The sequence below is a fragment of the Oreochromis niloticus genome, linkage group LG6, assembly GCF_001858045.2.
Source record: "Oreochromis niloticus isolate F11D_XX linkage group LG6, O_niloticus_UMD_NMBU, whole genome shotgun sequence".
Taxonomy (NCBI): Eukaryota; Metazoa; Chordata; class Actinopteri; order Cichliformes; family Cichlidae; genus Oreochromis; species Oreochromis niloticus.
The window spans coordinates 41,196,098-41,224,029 of NC_031971.2; the positions used below are offsets into that span (position 1 = coordinate 41,196,098).

The 27,932-nt window shown below is 43.2% G+C and overlaps 1 protein-coding gene across 3 annotated transcripts; it reads right to left on the minus strand.

Moving 5' to 3' along the window:
- Nucleotides 1-271: 271 nt before the first annotated feature.
- On the minus strand, nucleotides 272-27,731 carry LOC100691487 (NACHT, LRR and PYD domains-containing protein 12). 3 transcript variants are annotated; one of them, XM_019360538.2, is made up of 8 exons: nucleotides 27,636-27,731; nucleotides 21,991-22,276; nucleotides 21,833-21,889; nucleotides 13,933-15,781; nucleotides 6,243-6,416; nucleotides 3,929-4,102; nucleotides 3,693-3,739; nucleotides 272-1,252 (listed from the first exon to the last, which is right to left on the minus strand). In XM_019360538.2, exons 2-8 carry the CDS (start codon nucleotides 22,262-22,264, stop codon nucleotides 696-698), a joined length of 3,132 nt encoding a protein of 1,043 aa, XP_019216083.1. In that variant the 5' UTR covers nucleotides 22,265-22,276; nucleotides 27,636-27,731; the 3' UTR covers nucleotides 272-695. The 3 variants fall into 3 exon arrangements, with proteins under 3 accessions (XP_019216083.1, XP_025764197.1, XP_025764198.1); XM_025908413.1 differs by lacking the exon at nucleotides 272-1,252 and adding an exon at nucleotides 1,622-3,609 and having other exon boundaries at nucleotides 27,636-27,730; XM_025908412.1 differs by lacking the exons at nucleotides 21,833-21,889; nucleotides 21,991-22,276; nucleotides 27,636-27,731 and adding an exon at nucleotides 21,504-21,635.
- Nucleotides 27,732-27,932: the final 201 nt, after the last annotated feature.

Sequence of the window (27,932 nt, forward strand, 5' to 3'; positions counted from 1 at the left end):
CTCTCTTCCACAGCATGTCTTTGTCCTGTCTTCCTTCCCTCACCGCAACTGGTCGTAGCAGATGGTCATCAAACCTGGTTCTGCTGGAGGATTCTCTGTTAAAAGAGAAATTTTCTTTCCCACTGTTTCCAAAGTGCTTGCTCTATATTACTATGATTGTTGGTTTTTTCTCTGTATGTATTTTTGTAGGGTCTATCTTACAATATAAAGCACCTTGAGGCAACTCTTGTGATTTGGCGCTATATAAATAAAATCAAAATAAAAGAAAACATTGGAGCAATGATCATTTTATTGCTGAATCACACAGGAAATGAAATTTATTGTCAACAAATTCTGTCACTGGTTGTAAAATAAATGGAAACAGATAAATATGATACAAAGCATTTGCATTGTGGTAATATAGACCTATGCAAAGAACATAAGCTAGAGAACAGCATTACTTTGTAACACTCACTTCAAGCTGTCTACCTCCATACAACTGTCTTTAGTACAACTGACATTGTAGAAATTGTTCATTTTCCATTTGTTAATAATGGTCAGTCTAAAGTGATACTCACAGTCAATTTGTGGAATCTTATTTCTGGTCTAAAGTAAAATTATTGATGGTGTTCGGAAAAATATTTTTTAAAGGAGTTTTTTTAATGTAAAATATTTGTCTGAATAAATCTGTGTCATTGTTTCTGCAAGTCTCCTTCCTAAAGTGAACACAGAGACAGTGAGGAAGATCTAAATAGCCTAAATCCAGGATAAAGAGTCTCAGTGAAGGTGGTGTTGAAGGTGTGGAGATGGATCAAGGAGTTTAAGGAGACTCTGTAGAAGGACAGAGTCCCAGCAGGACAGTCTACATACACTGCTACTCTGTTTGAGGTGGAGGAGGCGGAAGAGGAGACGAAGGAGGAGGAAGAGGTAGAGAGGTCTGTTCTAGTGTTATTGTGCCAAACAAAGTAACCATCTTCAGAGCATCTCAGACTCCACGACTGCTTATTCCATCCAAACCAGCAGTCTTTGCTGGCTCCTGTCCTCCTGATTCCTCTGTAACTCACTGCTATGTAAACCCAACCTTCCCACTCAACCTCCCAGTAACAGCGACCAGTCAGCCCATTTCTACACAGAATCTGTTTCCAGTCGTCAAACCTCTCTGGGTGATCAGGATATGGCTGCTCATCATCCACTCTTGCCACTTTAGTGTTGTTGCCGAACAAGATGAGGTTTCTGTTTGCTGTGTTTGGGTCCAGTGTGAGTTCACAGGAATCTGAGAGAGAGAAGAATCCTTTATTATTTGACATGGTGCTATCAATACTCTATCTATAAAACCACAATTTTGCCTGATATAAATTTGGCAACAATAAAGTGTGGCTATTTTCTTTTGTCAAGTACTCTGTAGAAATACTGACTTGATCACTTCTACATTCATATATTTCTTGATGCATGCTCAATCATCCAGGTACATAAATCCCAAAAAGTTGTGGTGAAAGAAAAGTGAAAGACCATCTCTGAATCGAGGAGGGGGCCTAAGGATACATCTTTTACCATCTTACAATGCTGTGATTGCAGTCTTTGATCAATGGTCATGATAATTTGCATATTAATGATCAAGACCTCACAGCCCATTGATCATTGCTAATTTCAGTCATTGTGCAAAAGTACTGTTTATAAGGTTGGGGAAACCTGCAGTCAGGATGAGTGACGAAATGATGAAAACGCTACATCCAGATGACCAACTTTTTGGGGTACATGAATACAGTTGAAATTTCACTGTGAAACAACATGGATGAAAAACAAAGGTTCTATTTCAAATCAGGGTAAATTTTATTCAGTCTTTGGTCCTTAGTGAGGGACCATATGAAGTACAGAAGACCTGTAGAAAATCTACTGAATATATTACTTTGCCTGGACTAGGGTTACCTGGGCCCCTCTCTAGAACCAGGCCCTTGGGAGAGCTTTGCCTCAGTGCAGAGCTCCACTTCTGGAACTCGACTCTTAGAGAGGGAATAAATTCCAGATGGTTAATAATTCTATCAATCTTTGGTGCCTATACATTGGAATTTTTCTCTCTGGATGACAGCGTTCCCTCCCTGAGCCTTCAGGTTGGGTAATGGGTCCTGAGTGAGGACCTGAGACCTGAGTGGTTGCCACTTAGTGCTTATGCACTAAGTGGCAATTTAGAGTACCTAGCTTTCTTAGAGTGCTTCGGTAGAATATTGGAAAGCATGCGAATGGAGTCTCCAGCTGGAGAACTTCAGTGCTCACATGGGTAATGACAATGAAAGAGTGGCCTCCCCAAAGTGGCATTCAGTTATTGGCTGTCTATGCTAATCACTATTATCATGTTCAAGCATAAGGGTATTTATAAATACCTATATGCTGCACTTGGCACCATGATGTCAATGGGGTAACCAGCTTTTGCGAGTAATGCTCAATTCAGCAAGGATATTTATTGGGTAGTGAAGAAAGTATTTTGAGGATCTCCTCAATACTGTGTGTCAGCAGTATTGAGGAGATGGAGTTACCATCAAATAATGTTTGATGGCCAGGTTCTTCGGGTAAATGAAATTTGTCCAAAGGTTCTCAATGGATTTGATGCAGCTGTCACACCTCTGCAACATCACATGGAAGTCAGGAACAGTAGCTCTTGACCTGCAGATTGGGGTGGTTGTTCCACTCTTCAAGAAAGGGGACCATGTTCCAGTACCTATTCAACATCAGAGGGATCACATTCTTCCGCTAACCCAGGGTCCTAGAGAGGACAGTTAGTCAAGCCTTGGAGTCATCCTGATCTTTGTTGTAGAATACTGAATACTGTGGAAGTTTACCCAACTAGTCTACATGTCTTTTATGGACTTGATGAAGGCATTTGACAGCATTACTTGGGGCGTCCTCTGGGCATCCTTTAGGGGGTTAGAGACTATTCACTTCCCATAAAAGATCCCATAGAGCTTGGTTTGCATTGGCACCAAAAAGTCAATCTTGTTCCCAATTCTGTTCAGAATTTTGGACAGCACTTCAGGGTGCACCTTAAGAGTGGAGCATATTGGATTTGATGGCCTCAAGATCTCATTTTTGCTTTTTGGTTATGTTTGCTTCATCAAGCCTTGAACTCACACTTGCATTGGTTTACAGGTGAGTGTAAAGTGACTAGGACATGAATTAGCACCTCCAAGTCTGAGGTTCTCAGCCAGAAAAGGGTGGAGTGATTGAGAATGAGCTACTGCCCCGAGTATAACCTTTATCTCAAGGATTTGTTTACCAGTGAGGGAAGACTGGAGTGGGAAACTGACAGATGAATTTGTACTTTTCTGTGGTGGTGAAAAGAAAGCTGAATTTGAAAGAAAACCAGTGCTTATGTTGTCTATGTTCCTGCATTCACTTATGGTCGCAAGCTTTGGATAATGACTGAGAGAATAAGACCATGAATACAAGTGGTGGGAATGAACTTCCCTCAAAGGATGGCTGAGCTTCCAGTTGGCTAGGGTGAGCAACTTAGTCATTTGCAAAGCAGCGGGGCTCACTACTCCTCCACACTGAAAGGAGCTCATAAAGGTGGTTCCAAGGGGATGTGTTCAAGGCATGTCCAACTGGAAAGAGATCCTGGAGCAAGCTCAGGACATCCTGTAATATTTTTTATGAAATTGAACTGAATTACCTTTCAACATGCCTTTGCTATCTCATTATGAAAAAGTAAACACACTCACACTTTCTCAGGCCAGGTTTTAGTCTCTGCTGCCCACCATGTTCCAGCCTAGGAGAGGAAGAAAAAATTCCTTTCCACTTACACATCTGCCATTATTAACAGAAGGAAATGTGCATCTAGATTTTTTTTTTTTTTTTAAAGTTATCAGCAGTGAAACTAGAACATACTCTAAAAAACTTCCCCTGCTTGTCAATACGCCACAGAAACTGTTTCTGTGCTCATGTCTTCTGTTCATACCTGAGAGTGTCTAGTCTCCAGTCTGGGTCCTCCATTCCAGCAGAGAACAGCTTTAGTGATGAGTCTTCCAGAACATTGTAGCTCAGATCCAGTTCTCTCAAATGGAAATGGTTGGATTTTAGAGCTGAGGCTAAATAAGTACAGCCTTCCTCTGTGATGATACAGCCGGACAGCCTGGGTCAAAATGCACATAGAAGGATTTTGAATTAAATCCAGAATTGAATTCAAAATCCTGCTCCTCACATACAATGTCTTGAATAATCAGGCCCCATCTTATCTTAATGACCTTGTAGTACCATATCACCCCATTAGAGCACTTCGCTCTCACACTGCAGGCCTACTTGTTGTTCCTAGAGTATTTAAAAGTAGAATGGGAGGCAGAGCCTTCAGTTTTCAGGCCCCTCTTCTGTGGAACCAGCTTCCAGTTTGGATTCAGGAGACAGACACTATCTCTACTTTCAAGATTAGGCTTCAAACTTTCCTTTTTGCTAAAGCATATAGTTAGGGCTGGACCAGGTGACCCTGAATCCTCCCTTAGTTATGCTGCAATAGGTGTAGGCTGCCGGGGATTCCCATGATGCATTGAGTTTTTCCTTTTCACTCACTATGTGTTAATAGACCTCTCTGCATTGAATTGTACTTGTTATTAATCTCTGTCTCTCTTCCACAGCATGTCTTTATCCTGTCTTCCTTCTCTCACCCCAACCGGTCGCAGCACATGGCCCCGCCCCTCCCTGAGCCTGGTTCTGCCGGAGGTTTCTTCCTGTTAAAAGGGAGTTTTTCCTTCCCACTGTCACCAAAGTGCTTGCTCATAGGGGGTCATATGATTGTTGGGTTTTTCTCTGTATGTATTATTGTTGTCAGGAAGCGCTGTGTGGCAGGCAGGAGTAGGACCCAAAATGCAGGCGCTCAGACTCAAGGGATTAACTCAAAATCACAGTTTATTGGCTGGCAGGGAAAAGTCATTCAAAAGCAAACTAAACTAAACTGGAAAATCACAAACTAAACTCACAGGGAGATCCACACAGCAAGAGGGACGACACGACACTGACTCAGAGAAACACAGGGTTTAAATACACTGGGAAGTAACCAGGGGAATGAGACACAGAAGGAGGGCACAGCTGGGAGAAATCAGAACTGACGAGACACGGAAGCAAAGCAGGACACATTCACATTAGACACAGACCTTCAAAGTAAGACACGAAGTATAAGACAGAGACGCGAACTTGACACGGTGGAGACAGCAACTAAGAAACACAGAGACATAAACCATAAGGCAGAGGATTCTAAGACCCAAAATACACAGAGGGAAATACTAAGCATGGAACACAAGAAACTAGACTCGAGGGAGTAACCATGAGAACATAATTCACAATACAGAGTGACAGAAAACACAAGAAACTCAAAACATGCGAAGACACAGACCAAGAAACACGGACTTTACACAGAACAGAGGGGGCACAGAGAAACATGAGGGGCAAGGGATCAAAACTAGAAACCATAGAATAAATCACACAAGTACTTGACAAAACACAAAAATCACACAGAACTAAAAACGCTGGGTCAGGAGACCCAGGATCCTGACAATTGTAGGATCTACCTTACAATATAAAGCACCTTGAGGCGACTGTTGCTGTGATTTGGCGCTGTATAAATAAAACTGAATTCAATTCAATTGAATGCTAAACAATAAATAGCCAAAACACTTAAAAAATAATTTGCTTTGGTTTGCCACTGCTTTACGCTGTTTTATGCTGTATGCTGAAATTAGCTCATTGCTAAAAAAAAAAAAATTAATATATCAAATTACCATTTACTATTGAGACTGATATTGACTTATTGGAAAACCCATGTTAGCAAAGACAATTGCCATATCGAGCAAAACAGCTAGGAAAAGGTGCCCAACCACAGCCAGAGAGAAGTGCCTGGCAAATGGAGCTGTTAAAGGCAGGTCCATAAATGTTCTCTTGCTTTGACTTCTCTTAATTACCTAAATTCCATGGCTATTTGTAGTTTGGTGCTCAAGGGTTACTGTAGTATGGTTTTATATGGGCTTGTTTACTTAAAAAAAACAAAACAAAAAAAACAAAGGAAAAAAACAGGTTGTAATAATGAGGTGCTCAACTAAATTAAAATTCTTGTTATATTAAGCTACAATTTAACATCATATAAGAGTAATCATTAAAGAGATATTATTTGCTATTAGTGTAGGGTCTCTACCTTTTAGTATAAAGAATGGGCAAGTGTTTTTGTGATTCGGCATTATAGAAATAAAATTGAATTAACTGTATGTAAAGTAACATTTAATACAGACCTGAGAGTTTCCAGTCTACATTGTAGACTTGCCAGTCCGGCAGAAAGGAGTTTAACTCCTGAGTCTTCCAGGTCATTGTTACTCAGGTCCAACTCTCTCAGATTAGATGACTGTGAGCTGACAACTGAGGATAGAGCTTCACAGCTTCTTTTTGACAGATTACAGCCACTCAACCTGGAACAGAGTTAGTGATAAATTGAACTGTATATTACAGGGAACTACATTAAGAGTAGCAATAACAATACATTTTCCATCAACTAAACTAATCCATTTAAATGACATGAATATCAAGTGACTAATGATTTTAATTTACATTTCAAATACAATCAGATCCATATTGACTGGAAAGAAGTTTTGTGGCCCAGTGATATCTGTTCCCTCATTTTTCCAAGCAGATAAAAAGTTAATTCCAAGTGTTAAACTTGTATTTAGTACCTATTCATTAGAAGTATCAATATTCAATATATAAAACCTTAGAATTGACAGTTGTACTTTATTTATAGCATGACTGCATGCTGGTTTGTTGAACCATTTTATGAATGTTTAATTTCAACAGAAAACTATAAACAAAGCCTTTGATGAAAAGACTCCTGAGTGAATTGCAGCCTGGCCGGGCTCAGTCCAAAGCAAGGACATGAGCCCACCCCCTGTGGGCCCACCACCGACAGGAGGCACCAGAGGGGTTGGGTGAAATGTGTGCTGGGCGACGGCCAGAGGGAGGCGGACAGATCCCTGTCTACCAACACTAGCGTCACCCCTCTGATGGTGATGGTGAGCTAGGTTTAGAGGTACCGGCAAGATATAGTTGGGTTCACCTCAACACACAGCTTGGGCTCCAGAACCAGTCTCCTGGAGAGGGACTGGACTCTGTCTTAGTCTGGTGTTAGTCTTGGTGAGAGGCGGCAGGCTGGGGTGGGTATCTTAGTATCCCCTCAACTTGCACCTGTATGTTGGAGTTTTTCCCAGTGGACGAGAGGATTTGTTATTCGTCTGTAGTTATGCACCAAACGACAGTTCAGAGTATTGGTGTTCGCTCGCTTTGTGGTAGAGTATCACTTCCTGTTCCTGCTCAAACACAGTGGTGTTTCTGAGTAGCTTTTCTGCTTAGCAATTTAATTAAAATCTTTTGATACATCCCTTTTTCATAGTATAATCTTAACGTGCTTCATCTGAATCACCCTTTCTGTGTACTCACTACCGAATTTATAGCCAAAGTATTCACTCACTGTCTCTTTACTGTTTCGCTAGCTTAGCTTAGCTCGTAGCCGACTCGTTAGCACCATGGCTACTTCACCTGTCCCTCCTGCACTTTCCTGCTCATTGTGTCAGATGTTTAGTTACTCCTCGGCCTCCTTTAGCAGTAATGATACCTGTAACAAATGTAGCATATTTGCAGCTCTGGAGGCCAGGATTACTGAATTGGAGACTCGGCTTCGCACCCTTCATTCACCCGTAGCTAGCCAGGCCCCTGTAGCTGGTGCAGCCGAAGATAGCGTAGGCCCCGCTAGCTGTTCCCCGGCAGACCCCAAGCAGCTGGGGAAAGAGGGTGGCTGGGTGACGGTGAGGAGGAAGCATAGTCTTAAACTGAAGCCCCAGGTACACCACCAACCTGTTCATGTGTCTAACCGTTTTTCCCCACTCGGCGACACACCCGCCGGGGGTCAAACTCTGGTAATTGGTGATTCTGTTCTCAGACATGTGAAGCTAGAGACACCGGCAACCGTAGTCAATTGTCTTCCAGGGGCCAGAGCAGGCGACATTGAAGGAAATTTAAAACTGCTGGCTAAGGGTAAACGTAAATACAGTAAGATCATAATTCACGTCGGCAGTAATGACACCCGGTTACGCCAATCGGAGGTCACTAAAATCAATATTGAATCGGTGTGCAACTTTGCCAAAACAATGTGGGACTCTGTAGTTTTCTCTGGTCCCCTCCCCAATCAGACCAGGAGTGACATGTTTAGCCGCATGTTCTCCTTAAATTGCTGGCTGTCTGAGTGGTGTCCCAGAAACGATGTGGGCTTCACAGATAATTGGCAAACCTTCTGGAGGAAACCTGGTCTTGTTAGGAGAGACGGCATCCATCCCACTTTGGATGGAGCAGCTCTCATTTCTAGAAATATGGACCAATTTATTAAACCCCCCAAAATATGACTATCCAGAGTTGGGACCAGGAAGCAGAGTTGCAGTCTTACACGCCTCTCTGCAGCTTCTCTCCTCCTGCTACCCCCCCAAAAACCCATCTCCATTGAGACTGTGTCAGCTCCCAAACAGACAAAAAACAAACTAAAAACCAGCAATAAACAACTTAAACATAAAAAATCACAAAGAAAGAACAACACAGTATCCACATCTGAACCAAAGAGTAAAACAGTGAAATGTGGATCATTAAATATTAGGTCTCTCTCCTCCAAGTCTCTGTTAGTACATGACTTAATAATTGATCAACAAATCGATTTACTCTGCCTTACAGAAACCTGGTTGCAGCAGGATGAGTATGTTAGTTTAAATGAATCAACACCCCCGAGTCATTCTAACTACCAGAAATCCCGAAGCACAGGCCGAGGGGGCGGTGTGGCAGCAATTTTTCACACCAGTCTATTAATTAACGAAAGACCAAGACAGACTTTTAATTCATTTGAAAGCCTGATGCTTAGCCTCGTCCACCCCAGCTGTAAAACTCAGAAACCAGTCTTACTTGTTATCATCTATCGTCCACCTGGGCCTTACACAGAGTTTCTCTCTGATTTCTCAGACTTTTTATCTGATTTAGTGCTCAGCTCAGATAAAATAATTATTGTGGGTGATTTTAACATCCATGTAGATGCTAAAAATGACAGCCTCAACATGGCATTTAATCTGTTATTAGACTCAATTGGCTTCTCTCAAAATGTAAAAGAACCCACCCACCACTTTAATCACACTCTAGATCTTGTTTTAACATATGGCATAGAAACTGAACATTTAACAGTGTTTCCTGAAAACCCTCTGCTGTCTGATCATTTCCTGATAACATTTACATTTACAATAATTGATTACACAGCAGCGGAGAGTAGACTTTATCAAAGTAGATGTCTTTCTGAAAGTGCTGTAACTAAGTTTAAGAATATAATCCACCCACTGTTATCATCTTCAATGCCCTGTACCAACATAGAGCAGAGCAGCTATCTGAACGCTACTCCAACAGAGGTCGATTATCTTGTTAATAATTTTACCTCCTCACTACGTACGACTCTGGATACTGTAGCTCCTGTGAAAACTAAGGCCTCAAATCCGAAGTACCTGACTCCGTGGTATAATTCTCAAACACGTAGCCTAAAGCAGATAACTCGTAAGCTGGAGAGGAAATGGCGTGTCACAAATTTAGAGGATCATCATTTAGCCTGGAGAAATAGTTTGCTGCTTTATAAGAAAGCCCTCCGCAAAGCCAGAACATCTTACTATTCGTCACTGATTGAAGAAAATAAGAACAACCCCAGGTTTCTCTTCAGCACTGTAGCCAGGCTGACAAAAAGTCAGAGCTCTACTGAGCCAACCATCCCTTTAACGTTAACTAGTAATGACTTCATGAACTTCTTCACAAATAAAATTTTTATCATTAGAGAAAAAATTACCAATAATCATCCCACAGATGTAATATTATCTACAGCTACTTTTAGTACCATCGATGTTAAGTTAGACTCTTTTTCTCCATTTGATCTTTCTGAGTTAACTTCAATAATTACTTCCTCCAAACCATCAACGTGTCTTTTAGACCCCATTCCTACAAAACTGCTCAAAGAAGTCCTGCCATTAATTAATTCTTCGATCTTAAATATGATCAACTTATCTCTAATAATCGGCTATGTACCACAGGCCTTCAAGCTGGCTGTAGTTAAACCTTTACTTAAAAAGCCATCTCTAGACCCAGCAGTCTTAGCTAATTATAGGCCAATCTCCAACCTTCCTTTCATATCAAACATCCTTGAAAGAGTAGTTGTCAAACAGCTAACAGATCATCTGCAGAGGAATGGCTTATTTGAAGAGTTTCAGTCAGGTTTCAGAGCTCATCACAGCACAGAAACAGCTTTAGTGAAGGTTACAAATGATCTTCTTATGGCCTCTGACAGTGGACTCATCTCTGTGCTTGTCCTGCTAGACCTCAGTGCTGCGTTCGATACTGTTGACCATAATATCCTATTAGAGCGATTAGAACATGCTGTAGGTATTACAGGTACTGTGCTGCAGTGGTTTGTATCATATCTATCTAATAGACTCCAATTTGTTCAAGTAAATGGAGAGTCCTCTTCACACACTAAGGTCAATTATGGTGTTCCACAGGGTTCAGTGCTAGGACCAATTCTATTTACATTATACATGCTTCCCTTAGGCAGCATCATTAGAAGACATAGCATAAATTTTCACTGCTATGCAGATGACACGCAGCTCTATCTATCCATGAAGCCAGGTAACACACACCAATTAGTTAAACTGCAGGAATGTCTTAAAGACATAAAGACCTGGATGGCCGCTAACTTTCTGCTTCTTAATTCAGATCAAACTGAGGTTATTGTACTCGGCCCTGAAAATCTTAGAAATATGGTATCTAAGCAGATTCTTACTCTGGATGGCATTACCTTGGCCTCCAGTAATGCTGTGAGGAACCTTGGAGTCATTTTTGACCAGGACATGTCCTTCAACGCACATATTAAACAAATATGTAAGACTGCTTTCTTCCATTTGCGCAACATCTCTAAAATTAGAAATATCCTGTCTCAGAGTGATGCTGAAAAACTAGTTCATGCATTTATTACTTCCAGGCTGGACTACTGTAATTCTTTATTATCAGGATGTCCTAAAAACTCACTGAAAAGCCTTCAGCTGATCCAAAATGCTGCAGCAAGGGTACTGACAGGGACTAGAAAGAGAGAGCATATTTCTCCTGTTTTGGCTTCCCTTCATTGGCTTCCTGTTAAATCCAGAATTGAATTCAAAATCCTGCTCCTCACATACAAGGTCTTAAATAATCAGGCCCCATCTTATCTTAATGACCTTGTAGTACCATATCACCCCATTAGAGCACTTCGCTCTCGCTCTGCAGGCTTACTTGTTGTTCCTAGAGTATTTAAAAGTAGAATGGGAGGCAGAGCCTTCAGTTTTCAGGCCCCTCTTCTGTGGAACCAGCTTCCAGTTTGGATTCGGGAGACAGACACTATCTCTACTTTCAAGATTAGGCTTAAAACTTTCCTTTTTGCTAAAGCATATAGTTAGGGCTGGACCAGGTGACCCTGAATCCTCCCTTAGTTATGCTGCAATAGACGTAGGCTGCCGGGGATTCCCATGATGCATTGAGTTTTTCCCTTCCAGTCACCTTTCTCACTCACTATATGTTAATAGACCTCTCTGCATCGAATCATATCTGTTATTAATCTCTGTCTCTCTTCCACAGCATGTCTTTATCCTGTTTTTCTTCTTTCACCCCAACCGGTCGCAGCAGATGGCCGCCCCTCCCTGAGCCTGGTTCTGCCGGAGGTTTCTTCCTGTTAAAAGGGAGTTTTTCCTTCCCACTGTCGCCAAAGTGCTTGCTCATAGGGGGTCATATGATTGTTGGGTTTTTCTCTGTATTTATTATTGTGCTATCTACTGTACAATATAAAGCGCCTTGAGGCGACTTTTGTTGTGATTTGGCGCTATATAAATAAAATTGAATTGAATTGAATTGAATTGAGTACCCAGCCTTCTTGGAGTGGGTGGGGTGCTTGAGGGTGTGCTAGCTGGGGACTCTGTTATATTACTGGGAAATTTCCCCACTCATATGGGCAACAACAGTGAGACTGAGTGGTGCTCTGTTATTGGACTTCTGCGTCAACCACAGTTTCTCAATAACAAACACCATGTTCAAACATAAGGATGTCCCGAAGTACTCGTGGGACCAGGATACCATAGGCCTTAGGTCAATGATCAATTTTGTAATTGTATCATCAGATCTATGGCCGTATGTTCTGGACACTTGGGTAAAGAGAGGTGCTCTGTTGAACCACCTAAACATATAGTAAGGGTGCACTGGGAATGCCTAGAAGAGGCCCCTGTCCTCCAGATCTTAAATTCCCACCTCTGGCAGAGCTTCGGTAGCATTCTGACAGAGACTGGGGACATTGAGTCTGAATGGACCATGTTCAGCGCCTCCATTGCTGAATCTGCTGCACTGAGCTGCGGCTGCAAGGTAATTGGTGTCCGTCAAGGTGATAATTCCCAAACCAGATGGTGGACAAGGGATGGTGGTGAAGGGAACCCCGGCTGAAGGAGTTCTATCGGGCTTGATTAGCCTGTGGGAATTTGGAGGCAGTCAATAGGTATCCAGAGGATAGGTACCGAGAACATGACTCTGGCACTGGCTGAAATAAAAACTCAGGTATCAGAGAAGTTTTTAGAAGCCATCGAAAAAGCCTTTTCAATTGCCTTGAAATTCTGGCAAGCCATCAAGGGGCTCAGGAGAGGAAAGCGGTGCACTACCTGATCGGTGTGTAATACAAGTGCAGTGCTTCTGACTTCATCTAAGTATAATGTCGAATCGTGGAAGGAAAACTTTGTGGACCTCCTTGATCCCACTGACATGTCTTCTTTGGAGAAAGCAGAATTTTGGGACGATGGGGACAACTCGTCACCAGGGGTAAGGTCACTAAGGCAGTTAAACAACTCATCCCAGTCATGGAACAGTGAACCAGCTCTGAACCAGCTCTGAACCAGCTCTGAACCAGCTCTTTACGCTCTCAAGGATAGATGATAGTGCATGGGAGTTTACCCAGCCGGTCTTAATGTGTTTTCTGGACTTGGACTAAGTGAGCAGTAAGTCGGACTTGTTCCGAGCAGGTGCCCTTTGTCACCGGTTCTGTTGATAACTTTTATGGACAGAATTTCTAGGCATAGCCAAGTGGGAGAAGGCTTCCACTTAGGCAGCCTCAGATTCTCATCTCTGATAATGTGGTTCTGTTGGCTTCATCAGGTGATGGCTTATGGCTTGCAAGTTTGAGCCCATGGTCTTCAACCGGAAAAGGGTAGAGTCCTCATTCCGGATACGGGACAAGTTACTGCCCCAAGTAGAGGAGTTTAAGTATCTTCAGTCTTCATAAAGAGTGAGCAGGAGATCGACAGACGGATTGGAGCAGCGGCTGCAGTGATGCAGACACTGTATTGGTCTATTGTGGTGAAAAGAGAGCTAAGAGTAAAAGCGAAGCTCTTGAATTACCGGTCACGGTTCAGGGATCCTACAAGGATGCCTCCTTGGTGAGGTGTTCTAGGCATTTCCTACCAGCAGGAGACCCCAGGGCAGACCGAGGACATGCTGAAGAGATTATGTCTCTCGGCTGGCCTGGGAATGCCTTTGTGTTCCCCTTGACAAGCTGGAGGAGGTGGTTGGGGAGAGGGAGGTCTGGGCTTTTCTGCTTAGGCTGTTGCCCCCTGCATCCCGGCCCTGGATAAGTGGAAAAATATGGTATGTTCAAACTGAAATCCTAAAACAGGACCCCAAGTGCATCAAACGGATTGCCCCTAAAGGTAAAATTCTTGGGTTTCTGCATCTGTACATGTTAAGCATGAGGTAAGCTAAATCTAACACTACCCAAAATGGTTTGGAAGTTACACCTACTGTATCATCATAGAGTCTGGGGTCCCAATTATTTTCCAATATAATCGTTTGTATGTGTGCACCTACAGAGCTTTTTTGGAGGCTTTCACCACTGGCAGTAACCTGAGAAGAGCTTCCTCTGAAGGAGAGTATTTCTTCAGGTCAAACACATCTAGATCTTCTTCTGATGATAGTAAGATGAAGCCCAGAGCTGACCACTGAGCTGGAGTGAGTATATCTGTGGACAGACGTCCAGAACTCAGGTACTGTTGTATCTCCTCCACTAAAGAACAGTCCTTCAGTTCGTTCAAACAGTGGAACAGGTTAATGCTCCTCTCTGCAGACACATTCTCACTGATTTTCTTCTTGATGTATTGGACTGTTTTCTGAGTGGTCTCTGAACTACTGTCTATTTTCATTAGCAGGTCCTGTAGTTTATCCTGATTGGTCTGCAGTGAAAGACCCAAGAGGAAGCGAAGGAATAAGTCCAGGTGTCCATTTGGACTCTGTAAGGCCCTGTCAATGGAAATCCTGTGGATCTTCTTTGAAGATGTTTTACTTAAAAGTAGTTGAAGATTGTGCATTGAGGGCTGTGGTAAAGGCATCACATTTATGTTACTGTTATTAAGCGACATCCTCACATAAAGAGCAGCCAGAAACTCCTGAACGCTCAGATGGACGAAGCTAAACATCTTGTCTTTCCCTTTCCTTCCTCGATCTTCTTTGAAGATCTCTGTGAACACTCCTGAGCACACCGAGGCTTCACTGAAATCAATGCCGCTCTCTCTCAGATCCTTCTCATAGAAGATCAGGTTGCCCTTTTCCAGCTGCTCAAAGGCCAGTTTTGCTAATGACTTAATGTATTGAATGCTCTTCTCTGGGCCATACTTTTCCTTTGTCCGATCTATCTGAAACACCAGGAACTCTGCGTACATCTCAGTCAAAGTCCTGGGCAGCTCTTCTCCCTCTCTGGTTTTCAACACATCTTCCAGAACTGTTGCAGTGATCCAGCAGAAGACTGGGATGTGGCACATGATGTGGAGGCTTCGTGACGTCACGATATGGGAGATGAGTTTGTCAGCTTGCTCCTTACCTTTGAATCTCTTCCTGAAGTACTCCTCTTTCTGTGGGTCAGTGAACCCTCTGACCTCTGTTATACTGCTGATAAACTCTCGAGGGATCTGATTGGCTGCTGCAGGCCTTGTGGTTATCCAAATGCGAGCAGAGCGTAGCACTTTCCCATTGATGAGTTTCCTCAGCAAGACATCTGTTTTAGTTGCCTTTGTTACATCGACAGAGCGAATGTCTTCAGAATGAAGGTCGAGATGAAGGCGGCTCTCATCCAGCCCATCAAACACAAACAGAAGTTTGAATTTACTCTTGTCATAGTTGGTGATTCCTGATGACTGAACATCTGTAAAGATGTAATTCAGAGCGTCCTGTGGGATGCCTACAGTTTCTGGGATGCATTCATGAATGAGCTCTGCCAAACTGAACTTTTCTCCCTTCAGTGGATTCAGCTGACGGAAGGTGAAGGGGAAAATCAGATGCACATCTTGATTGGATCTTTGTTCAGCCCAGTCCAAAACAAACTTGTGAACAAGGAAGGTTTTTCCAATTCCTGCGATTCCATTGGTCATCACTGTTTTGATGGGTCTGTATTTTCCAGAGGGATGTTTGAACATGTCTGTGGGTCTAATAGGTTTCTCTGGTTCTGCTGGCTTCCATGCCTTTTCAATCTGCCAAACCTCATGCTGTGTGTTGATATGTACATCATACCCAGCTGTGATGTACAGCTCTGTGTAGATATCAGCCAGACACTGTTTATCTTCTGCCCAACCTTCTTGTGCACACATGAACTTGTCCTGGAAGTTTGATTGAAGCATCTGTTGGTAAGATGTGATGGGGTGAGGCTCTGGTACTGGAACCATCACATCTGTATCAAATATGCAACATGGAAAGCGTAAGGTGTATATCTACCATCAAACAAATCTATAAATTAAGTTCTTTCAATTTTTCCTTGCACATAAAAAGTCTTCAATAATCAGGACCCATTATATCGCAAAGACCTTTCGCTATTCCACTAGAGTACTTTGAGAAACAGGCTTACTTGTGGTTTCCAGAAGTACAATGGTGGTAGAGCTGCCAAGCCATTTTCCTACATAACTTGCTCTTACTTTGTGACATCTTCTCTACTTTTCAGATTAGGCTAACACTGGAGGTGAATTCCAGATGTTCTACTTTGGTGTAGAAGGAAGAAAACTGGAATAGGTGTAATCTTGAAGGAAGAGTATGTGAATAGTTTTGTGGAGGCCAAAGGAGTTTGCAAAGAAAAGTGTCTGGACTTCTTTAAGTTGCTTGAAGACGTTTCACCTCTCATCCGAGAAGCTTCTTCAGTTCTAAGGTCAAATGGCCGAGAGTCCCAGATTTAAACCCAGTGGGAGTATCCCCCCAAGGAGGGACAAAGGACCCCCTGGTGATCCTCTAATCACATGCGCCAAGGTGTGAAAGCGGGTGTGGGACCTAATCAGCCAGGGTTTCGGGTGAGCTCATTGTGAAACCTGGCCCCACCTTGTCATGTGAATTCCTGAGGTCAGATGGCCCAGGATGTGAGTGGGCGTTAAGGCGTCTGGGGAGGGAACTCAAAACTGGATTATAGATGGCAGACAGTTGGTGTCGTAAACCACCGCCTCTGTTCAAAGATGGTCGCTCACAGTGGACATAAATGGCCTCTTTCACTCCTCTTTCAAACCATCTGTCCTCTCTGTCCAATATGTGAACATTGGCATCCTCAAAAGAGTGACCTTTATCCTTAAGATGCAGATGGACTGCTGAGTCTTGTCCTGTGGAGGTGGCTCTTCTATGTTGTGCCATGCACTTGTGAAGTGGCTGTTTGGTCTCTCCAATGTAGAGGTCTGGGCATTCCTCGCTGCACTGTACAGCATACACCACGTTGTTAAGTCTGTGTTTTGGAGTTTTGTCTTTCGGGTGAACCAGTTTGTGTCTGAGTGTGTTGCTGGGTCTGAAGTACACTGGGATGTCGTGCTTGGAGAAAACTCTCCTGAGTTTCTCTGATACACCGGCTACATAGGGGACGACAATGTTGTTGCATCTGTCTTTCTTATCCTCCCTCGCTGGTGTCTGATCTTCTTTTCTGTGCCTCTTTGCTGACTTTATGAACGCCCAGTTAGGATAACCGCATGTTTTCAGTGCTTCCTTTACATGTGTGTGTTCCTTCTTTTTCCCTTCAGGCTTAGAGGGAACATGTTCTGCCCGGTGGTGTAGGGTTCTGATTACTCCAAGTTTGTGTTCCAGAGGGTGATGGGAGTCAAAGAGGAGGTACTGGTCCGTGTGTGTGGGCTTCCGGTAAACTTCAATGTTGAGGTTGCCATTCTCTTCAATGTGCACAGCGCAGTCCAGGAAAGGCAAACAGTTATCCTTTGTGTCTTCCCTGGTGAACTTGATGTTTTTATCCACGGCATTAATGTGCGCAGTGAAGGATTCCACTTCTTGTGTCTTGATTTTGACCCAGGTGTCATCTACATATCTGTACCAGTGGCTGGGTACTCTCCCTTTAAAAGAGCCAAGAGCCTTTCTTTCCACTTCCTCCATGTAAAGGTTGGCTACAATAGGTGACACAGGGGAGCCCATGGCACAGCCATGTTTTTGTCTGTAGAAGCCTTCGTTGTATTTGAAGTATGTTGTGGTAAGGCAGAGGTCTAACAGTGTGCAAATCTGATCGGGTGTGAAGTTGGTCCTGTCTTCCAAGGAGCTGTCTTCTTGTAGTCGTTTTCTGACAGTCTCCACTGCTTCCGTGGTGGGTATGCAAGTGAAGAGAGAGACTACATCAAAGGACACCATGGTTTCATCTGGATCCAGGGTAAGTTTATGGACCTTGTCAGTGAAGTCGGTGGAGTTCTTGATGTGGTGTGGGGTGTTCCCCACCAGAGGTGCAAGGATGGTAGCAAGGTGTTTCGCAATGTTATAAGTGGCTGAGTTTATGCTACTGACTATGGGTCTGAGTGGGACCCCTTCCTTGTGGATCTTAGGAAGTCCATAAATGCAGGGTATGGCATCCCCTGGATAAAGGCGGTGATATTTGAGGCGGTCAATGATTTTGTCCTTTTCAAGGTCTTGAAGGCAAGCTATAACTTTCTTTTTGTAGCTGCTTGTGGGGTCTCGTTTTAAAGCTTCGTAGGTGTTGTTGTCACTGAGGAGAGTAGTGATCTTTGTGTGATAATCTGTTGTGTTTAGGACCACGGTGCACCTTCCCTTCTTTTCTTGTAGTGTGAGGTTAGACGGAGGGACTTTGGCACTGGAGAGGGTGGCTGAGACTTTCATCCTGATTTGCTCTGCTTCTGTCTGTGATAATTTATTAGTCCGTATGGCGGTTTCTGTGGCTGTGATGAGATCCACTATGGGTAACTGTTGCGGAGAAATGGCGAAATTGAGTCCTTTGGCTTAAACCCTCTTTTCAGGTTCAGTGAGATTCCGGTCTGAAAAGTTCTTTACCCATTTCTCCCGACTGTCTTCGGGTGTGTTTTCTTCTTTGAGTTGTGTGGTTTCAGACTGAGGAGTGTGGGGTTTTGAAAGCAAGGTGTGAAATTTCCTGCGTTGTCTTTCTTTTCCTTGAGAGTGTTGGGCCCGCTGAGCCTTGTCCACAAACTTGTAAACCTCTTCTAAAATTGGAGAGGGTAGAAGAGAGGGCATAAATTCAGCCACCTACAACATCTCGAAACACCTTGCTACCATCCTTGCACCTCTGGTGGGGAACACCCCACACCACATCAAGAACTCCACCGACTTCACCGACAAGGTCCATAAACTTACCCTGGATCCAGATGAAACCATGGTGTCCTTTGATGTAGTCTCTCTCTTCACTTGCATACCCACCACGGAGGCAGTGGAGACTGTCAGAAAACGACTACAAGAAGACAGCTCCTTGGAAGACAGGATCAACTTCACACCCGATCAGATTTGCACACTGTTAGACCTCTGCCTTACCACAACATACTTCAAATACAACGAAGGCTTCTACAGACAAAAACATGGCTGTGCCATGGGCTCCCCTGTGTCACCTATTGTAGCCAACCTTTACATGGAGGAAGTGGAAAGAAAGGCTCTTGGCTCTTTTAAAGGGAGAGTACCCAGCCACTGGTACAGATATGTAGACGACACCTGGGTCACAATCAAGACACAAGAAGTGGAATCCTTCACTGCGCACATTAATGCCGTGGATAAAAACATCAAGTTCACCAGGGAAGACACAAAGGATAACTGTTTGCCTTTCCTGGACTGCGCTGTGCACATTGAAGAGAATGGCAACCTCAACATTGAAGTTTACCGGAAGCCCACACACACGGACCAGTACCTCCTCTTTGACTCCCATCACCCTCTGGAACACAAACTTGGAGTAATTAGGACCCTACACCACCGGGCAGAACATGTTCCCTCTAAGCCTGAAGGGAAAAAGAAGGAACACACACATGTAAAGGAAGCACTGAAAACATGCGGTTATCCGAACTGGGCGTTCATAAAGTCAGCAAAGAGGCACAGAAAAGAAGATCAGACACCAGCGAGGGAGGATAAGAAAGACAGACGCAACAACGTTGTCATCCCCTATGTAGCCGGTGTATCAGAGAAACTCAGGAGAGTTTTCTCCAAGCACGACATCCCAGTGTACTTCAGACCCAGCAACACACTCAGACACAAACTGGTTCACCCGAAAGACAAAACTCCAAAACACAGACTTAACAACGTGGTGTATGCTGTACAGTGCAGCGAGGAATGCCCAGACCTCTACATTGGAGAGACCAAACAGCCACTTCACAAGCGCATGGCACAACATAGAAGAGCCACCTCCACAGGACAAGACTCAGCAGTCCATCTGCATCTTAAGGATAAAGGTCACTCTTTTGAGGATGCCAATGTTCACATATTGGACAGAGAGGACAGATGGTTTGAAAGAGGAGTGAAAGAGGCCATCTATGTCCACTGTGAGCGACCATCTTTGAACAGAGGCGGTGGTTTACGACACCAACTGTCTGCCATCTATAATCCAGTTTTGAGTTCCCTCCCCAGACGCCTTAACGCCCACTCACATCCTGGGCCATCTGACCTCAGGAAATCACATGATAGGGTGGGGCCAGGTTTCACAATGAGCTCACCCGAAACCCTGGCTGATTAGGTCCCACACCCGCTTTCACACCTTGGCGCATGTGATTAGAGGATCACCAGGGGGTCCTTTGTCCCTCCTTGGGGGATACTCCCACTGGGTTTAAATCTGGGACTCTCGGCCATTTGACCTTAGAACTGAAGAAGCTTCTCGGATGAGAGGTGAAACGTCTTCAAGCAACTCAAAGAAGTCCAGATGCTTTTCTTTGCAAACTCCTTTGACTACGATGACCTGGATGACTGAGAACCTTCACAGACAGTTTTGTGGAGGTAAAGAGAGGATCATGAGTTCGAAGCTGGAATGGAAGGGGTGGTGTTGATTGTTGTCAGTTTGTATGCCTCACAGGTTGGAGTTTAGAGGAGAAAGAGGAAGTCTGGTGAAACTTGGATGAAGTGGTACACTTCCTCTAAATGTGAAAGAGATACTGCAAGGTGGTGTAAGGGGAGGGTTGGATGGTGGATGACGGATATCAAGAAGAGAAAGTGAGTGAAGGAGAAGCAAAGATCAAATGCTGGATGTTAAATAAAAAGAGTTGCAGAGCTCAGGAAGGGGTTGAGACAGAGAGAGGTGGCAAAGGCTTATGGTGAGCTGCATGTGAGGTTGGACACTAAGGATGGAGAAACGGACTTGTACCCAATGGTAAGAGACAGATCAGGCTGGGAAGCGTGTGCAGCAGGTAAAGGTGATTAAGGATGGAAATTTACCTATGATTAATATGACTGTGCAGGAAATATGGAAGGAGAACACTGACAAGTTTGTTAATAAAGAAAATGACAGAGAAAGGAGGATGGATGGAGGGCAGTTAGTAAGCAGAATTAGTAAAGAAGAGTGGAGGTATGGAAATGTCAAGGAGAAAGGGCAATGGACCTTTTAGCCACAGAGTTTAAAGCAGTCTTGCCTGAAGAATGGAGAAGAAATGTGCCGGTACTGATTTTCTCGAATAAAGGTGATGTGCAGAGCTGCAGTAACTACAGAGGGATGAAGCTGATGAGCCACACTGTGAAGATATGAGAAAGAGTTGTTGAGCAGCAGTGTGGCTTCATGCTGACAAAGAGCTCTACAGGTGTGACGTTTGCTCTGAGAGCGTTGATGGAGAAGTTTAGAGAAGCTCAGAAGGAGCTTCACTGTCTTTGTGGATCAGAGAAAGCAGATGACTGGCTGCTGAGAGAGGAGCTGTGGTTCTGCATGAGGAAGTCAGGAGGGTCAGAGAAGTGTGTGGAGGTGGTGCAGGACATGTGTGAGGACAGAGGTGAGGTGTATGGTAGGAGTAACAGGTGGGTTCAAGGTGGGGATGGGATTACATCAGGGATCAGCTCTGAGCTCCTTCTTGTTTGCAGGTGGAGTAGAGCATGGAGAGGGGGAGGTATGATCTGGAGAGAAGGGGAATGAAATTCAGTAGAAGTAAGACAGACATGTGTGAATGAGGGGGAGACTGGGTCAACATGAAGGAGCAGAGGTAGTAAAGGTGGATGAGTTTAAGTACCTGGGGTCAACCATCCGAAGCAACAGAGTGTGCACAAGAGAAGCGAAGAGGAGAGTCCAGGCAGGGTGGAGTGGGTGGAGACAAATGTCAGGAGTGATTTATGACGGAAGCTAAAGAGTACACAATAAATACTAATTCTATGAGACCAAGATAAGAAAACAACCTTTTTATGAAAAATGATTAATGTATGTTAGTCTATTTTGTTATTCGTCATAATGACAAGCTCTACGAACAAGTAAAATAAAATAAAATAGAATAAAATAAAATAAAATAAAATAAAATAAAATAAAATAAAATAAAATAAAATAAAATAAATCATGGCTACTTGCCTTCAGTCTGAGGAAATCCTCTCTTCTGTGAAGTCTCCCCACAGTTGCTGACGTCCACTGACAGACAGTGATTTTGAGTGTTAGACTGATTTAACCTGCACTCTGTGAAACGTTTTCAGACTGCAGTGACGTCATGTTTGGTTTTTCTTGTAACTTACCTTCTTGTCCTGAGCTGCTGGCGCACAGACTCTGCAGCAGGTCATTCCTACTTAGCCTCTCTAAAATCTTCTTAGCCACCTCCACAGCTCCAGGAAGCCTGTAGGTTTGCACCATCAGGTCGACAGTGACAAACCTGTTTGTTGTCTCCAATCGACTCTTTTTGATGGTTGGGAAGCCTTGAAGGACGTCAGCTTGATGTAGGAGCCACTTGAATTTGTTAAACTCTTCATCTCCCAAATCCTCCAGAGTACTTAACAGGTCCTCTGATGTCATCCCTGATCCCTGCTAAAGGAAGAGAATATTCTCAGCAGGTATTTAACATATTTGTTGTTGGTTGAGGATAAACATAACGTCTTGGCCGTTGGTGTTCGAATCAGCATTTTGAGTTTTAATTTTGGTGGTGTGGACTCGTGGTTCTGTCTTTTGGATTTCACAGATGATTTTAGTTCATGCTCATTAGTACTTAGATTTTCTAGTTCTTGGTTTCTTGTGTTTCTTATGTTAGTCCTTTCGTGTCCTAGTCTCGACTCTGTGTTTGGTCTTTCTTGTCTCCGTGTTTTGCCTTCTGTCTGTGTCAAGTTCATGTGTCTCAGTGTTAGTCACATCCTGCCTTGAAGCATGTTTTCCCCGTTGAGTTGAAGATTTGGGCTGTATAGTTTTGTACTTTTGACTTTATTTCATTATCAGAAAAAGTGCATGATTGGATGGCTCAAGGCTGTAAGCGCAGTGTAAAGTGTGACTTACTTCCTTGAGCCCTCAGCCTGCATGTTTAGAGCTGAGCCTCACATGCTGACAGTCCTCAGTAGTACTGATGTTTCTGAGTTTCTGAATCAGTTTGTCATGTAGAAGATAGAAAGCAGCTCATTATTGAAATGAAGAGCATGTTTAGTAAAGTGTCGGTTGATTCATGAAGTCCACTTTTGCTTAAAATAATATGCAAGAAAACAGTTTATTTTATGTCTATAACTAGAGATGGATCGATCCGATATTACGTATCGGTATCGGTCCGATACTGACGTAAATTACTGGATCGGATATCGGAGGGAAATAAAACATGTAATCCGATCCATTAAATATAAAAAAAAACACCTCACAAAACTTGCGACATGGTGTAACTCGGCTCATAACCGTAGCACGTCGGAGCAGTGTGCTCACGTGATAGAGCGGCTGTGTGTATTTGTAGCCTCGCTACCAAACCAGCATTTCATCTCCGAGGAAGTTATCCCAGAGAGAAGTAAAGCAAGTGTGTAAGTTCATCTCTGAATGTTTGTAAAGCGTTCCCATGTTAAGCTCAGTGGCGGAGCCGGGTGGTGGCTTACTGGGCTTAAGCCCGGGTTGTTCTTTCAGAAGCCCGGGGTCTTTTGGAGTGTAATTTTTTCATAGTTAGATGCCTGACTGACAACTGTATAAAACAAAAACTACACACAATATTTGAAGCACATAGTGCACACTTTGGGAATTTACGACTGTGCGTAAATCCCCCCTAATATTGGTATGATCCGAGCTCAGGCACTAAGCGACTGAGCGAGGGGGCGGGGGGAGCCACTGCCTCGAGTGCGCTGTTGGAGAAGGGCAGCGAGGCAGACAGAGGAGAACTGAAGTTTGACCAGGTACCAAAGCAAATCATTCGTACTCTACAAATGATGTAAATATGACGGTTTATCATGAAAGATGGATATCAAACTGATCACTTGACCCATATTACGTTACTTGCTCTTCAAGTGAATCAACAAATGGCGAAATGAAAAGCCGAACAACAACAACGCTGTTTCTTTAGAGAGTCTTAACTTACATGTATGTTTATTTCATATTTTCAGTTGAAAAGGGGGAACAAAGACATACTTTTCTTTCTTATTCTCATTTAAAATGTCGAGCTTTAATAAATAATTATCTGAATCTTACACCCAAAGTTTTCATCTGATGTAAAATGTATAGAAGTCCATTACTGTAGTAACTGTTAAGTCTAATATACCCTAGTAAGCTATAGTACTTTTTTCCTTTGGGAAGGTACCATCTGTGCAGTCTGCAATTCTGTTGAAGAAAGATGTTGAATCTATTTAATTATTCTTGAAAATTAATTTATTTCTGTGCATTTTTTTTCCACCCTGCATCAAATCAAAGTTGATTACGTCGATTAAGCATCATGAGGTGGAGGGGGGGGGGGGGTTAGTTTAACATGGCACATCATGGCAAAGAATTCTCTGAGGATCTGAAAAAAAGAACTGATACTCTACATAAAGATGGCCGAGGCTGTAAGAATGATGCCAACAGCCTGAAACTGAGCTGCCAAGACCATACAGCAGTTTAACAGGACAGGTTCCACTCAGAACAATCCTCGCCGTGGTTGGCCAGAGAAGTTGACTGCACATGCTCAGCATCATATCCAAGGGTTGCCTAACTTTTTTTCTTAGGTGCACCATCACAAAAGTTAGGTGCACCCAAGTTTTTCAACCGCATCTCTTAACCCCACTGTTTTACTTTTTTTTTAAGTGCTGTCCATACAGACAACATTGATTTGTAAATGATTCACTAAAAATCTTGTCAACACAAAGTTCTTTATTTGGAGCACATTTCCACAAGAAAGATCAGTTACTGAAAAAGTGCTTGTGCTTAAAGTGCTTTGGCACTTTTTGGTAATATTGTAGACAATGTTAAACTTAATCATCATCTCGGCCTCCTCTGACGACCTGTTTGCTGCTGAAATGCAGTGGGGACACTTGGGCAGTGCATTTATTGCAGCATATAATGTGTTTATAGTGTGGATACACTGTGCTTTTTCAATGTTCAAAGATTGATGGCACCGTGTCAGAGCTGGCTATGAATTTCAGATGGATCAGGCCTTAACTTAATGAAAAAGTTATCAATCGTTCTTTTCATCTTTTCTTATTCCCCACAGCTACATCCACCTCTGTCAGGCCTAGGCTGCTCACTAGGGCTGGGTATCATCACTGATTTCTATAATCCATTCGATTTCGATTCACAAGGTCCCGATTCGATTCGATTTAGCCTCAGACAGTCAGAAATATTATAATTCTGATCATTTATCAGCACTGATACACATGAGACTTCATCAGAATTGTGAACATCACAGCAGATGCCTTTGTGTGAAAGTAACTGAGAATAAAACAGAAAAACATGAAGGAGATTTTCCTGGTCTGGTTTTTTTTTATAGCAGATAACCTTAAAAATATTCTGCAGTAGAACACAAACTGAAGAAAACCATGAATCAACATGTGAACATGACCTGATGCTGCTGAAGTGAAGCAGAGCAAAGTTACAGAGGTTTGATTAAAGACACAGCTGAGAGTTTTACAATTTGGCATCATTTTAAAAAGTTTACATTTCTTTGGTATTAAACAGCAGAAATGAGGCTTTGTTGTCAGAGGTCATTTTTGAAAAAAAAAAAAACACTGGTCGACAGCGTCGTACACGACTTGTGCATAATAAGCAAATGAATAACGCAGAAAACAGACATTTGAGATGGGAAACTGTTCTTGAAGTACACTGAGAGAGAGAGAGAGAGAGAGAGCTGTGCAGGGAGTTTTTATCGTGGTGGAAGCAAAACAGCAAAAGTCAGAGGGAATTCATGACAACGTTTATCAAATGTGAAGTGCAGTTTTGATCTTCTTTTGCTGCTGGTTCAGTGAATTTTGGTTGGAGAGTGATGAAAGCTGCAGCATCAGAATCTGAGAGATGTCGGCTTTAAGCACCGACGGCATGTCCGTGTACGTGCTGTTGGGTGAGAAAACCGACAGATCACAGATTCTGATGCGTCGTGTCCACTTTGTGTTCACGTCTTTGTGTGGAATCGTTTACCTCCTCGCATTTTCTGTTTTAGCTGTTTGGTGGTTGTTGAAATAGTTTTGTGAGCTTTAACCTGAGATTCTGGTGTTTCCGGCAAAATACATTTATATTTAAAAGTCGACTCAGGATTTAATGAATCGATATCGCTTTATTCAAGCTACTCACTTCTCTCTATCCGCCTGCACTTTCAAACATACACATGTAGGACTACAGGAATATCTGGACCACGGCCAATCAGAGAGGTCCCGCCCCTGACCATCTCTGATTGGTTTAAACCACGATATGGGCATAATGTGTGTCTGTTGTTGACCACACAGAGACTTTCAGAGTTGCGGAGAATTTATTTTTTTTGTACTCAAATGGCTGGTCACATCGGTGCAACCTAGGATTTTTTTTTAGTCGCACCATTGAGAAATTAAGTCGCGTATGTGACCAAATTGGTCAGACTCTGGAGCCCTGATGAGTGCTGCCAGCATTGCTGCAGAGGTTGGAGGTGTGGAGGGGTCAGACCATACGCCACACACTGCATCACATGGCTGTCATCCCAGAAGGAAGCCTCTTCTAAAAATGATACACAAGAAAGCCTGCAAGCAGTTTGCTGAAAATGTTTCCAGAAACTACAGTTAATTGAGGGAACCATGAATGCCAACATGTACTGTGACATACTGAAGCAGAGCATGATCCCCTCCCTTCACAAACTGGGCCACAGGACAGTATTCCAACATGATAACAACCCCAAACACACCTCCAAAAAAAAGACCAGTGCCCTGATAAATAAACTGAGGTTAAAGGTGCTTGACTGCCCAACCATGTCTCCAGACTTAAACCCTATTGAGCATCTGTGGGGCATCCTAAAATGGAAGGTGGGCGTGCGAGGTCTCTAACATCCACCAGCTCCATGATGTCATCATGGAGGAGTGGGAGAGGATTGCAGTGGCATCCTGTGGAGCTCTTCTGAACTCCAAGCCCAATAATGGTGGCCACACAAAATATTGACACTTTGAGCACAGTTTGGACATTTTCACCTAGGGGTGTACTCACTTGTTTCCGGCGGTTTAGACCTTAACGGCTGCATGTTGAGTTATTTTGAGACAGCAGATTTACACTGTTACACAAGCTGTACACTGACTACTCTACATTGTAACAAAGTGTCATATCGTTAATATTGTTCAATGAAAAGATATAAAATATTTACAAAAATGTGAGGGGTGTACTCACTTTTGTGAGATACTGTGTATATAATTGCTCGGTGCAGTGACTCCCAACCTAGGCGAATGGCTCCAGCTGATCCCAGGAACAACATCTGAGATCTCTGTCCAGAAGAGCGCAGTCCAAGGAACGGCTAAGATATTGCACAGGACCCTCAAGCTCCCAGGCCTCCAGTAGGGGATCCAAGCTTGGAGGATAAAGACCACTCATAGGGGCGAGAGGGGAATTTTTCTATACATATATACAAACTATAAGTGCAAAACTGAGTAGCGCAATATGCATATGTGCATATGACCTGTCTGTAATTATTTGGACCTGAGTGGAGTTGAACAGGGTGTGAATGAAGTGCACACTCTGCTGTTCTGGTACTTTGGCTCCTATGATAAGCTCATCTTGGAGCTCTTTAGCAGTAAAGAAGTTTTTTCTTGTTTGTCATCACATATATGAGCTTATATGACTTAAGAACACAAACCATCCAAACCACAAAACCTTCCTTTTCCAGTTCTCCCTGTGAGACCCATTGCTATGTATGTCCTGCTCATTGTACTGATTTTATCTCAGTGTCAGATTGGTTAGATAAAACTTTCAAGTGTTGTTCTGTCAAACAAAAAGAAATGTCTTTTAGACTTACAAAGACTGAAGCTTGCGTTGATGCTCCTGCAGCTGAATCTTTAAGGGTTTATGAGTTGAGCAGCAGAAGTGAGAAGCAAAGGGCTGCGTATAGGGCGGCCAGGACAGACCTGAGTAGAGGCATCAGGAAAGCTAAGGCTGCCTATAGGAGGAGGATTGAAGATTGAAAAATGTGGCAGGGGATCAATCACATTACCAACTACAGAAGTAATAACCAGGCGACATCTAGGATTGATGCCTCGCTGGCTGAGGATCTAAATCGTTTCTTCGCCCGCTTTGAGACGACCAGGCCCTCAGC